This window comes from Opisthorchis viverrini, assembly GCF_000715545.1.
Source record: "Opisthorchis viverrini unplaced genomic scaffold scaffold27651, whole genome shotgun sequence".
Lineage (NCBI taxonomy): Eukaryota > Metazoa > Platyhelminthes > Trematoda > Opisthorchiida > Opisthorchiidae > Opisthorchis > Opisthorchis viverrini.
This window is the reverse complement of record NW_008770726.1, coordinates 1-385: the sequence shown is the minus strand read 5'-3', so window position 1 is coordinate 385 and position 385 is coordinate 1. Positions and strand designations below refer to the sequence as shown.

General features: G+C 46.8%; 1 protein-coding gene across 1 annotated transcript; it reads right to left on the bottom strand.

The window, feature by feature from the left end:
* Window positions 1-173: 173 nt before the first annotated feature.
* Window positions 174-356, bottom strand: T265_16342 (hypothetical protein; the record flags this gene model as incomplete). The annotated part of the gene is made up of 1 exon (XM_009179953.1): window positions 174-356. A coding segment is annotated over one exon (183 nt), but the record flags the coding sequence as incomplete, so codon positions are not given.
* Between the last annotated feature and the right edge of the window lie 29 nt (window positions 357-385).

Below are 385 nucleotides of genomic sequence, written 5' to 3'. Positions count from 1 at the left end.
AATCCAATCCAGGCCCAAGAGATCAAGGCAAACTAAAAAACCACTGGCGATATTCTGTGGAAGACTCAGGAAAAACACAAACTTGTCTACCTACAAATGAGTGAGGTAGCTGGGGTTCAAAAATGGCACAGCTCTAAGGCGAACAGCAAGACCGATAGCCATAGTAAGCATACCTGGAAATCGCGATTAATATCTGTTAAGGTCCAGGCCGCATTTGGTAGTCCAAACCGTTCGAACTGAGTGCGCATGTCGAAAGTAGTCCAACCATCAGCACGATCCCAGTAACATCCAGGTGGGAGTAGGCGGAAGCATGGGAGCTCGGTGACGTGTTCTGGAACGACAGGTGAAGAAAACATAGGAATGGAGCGAAGAATCACAAAAAAAA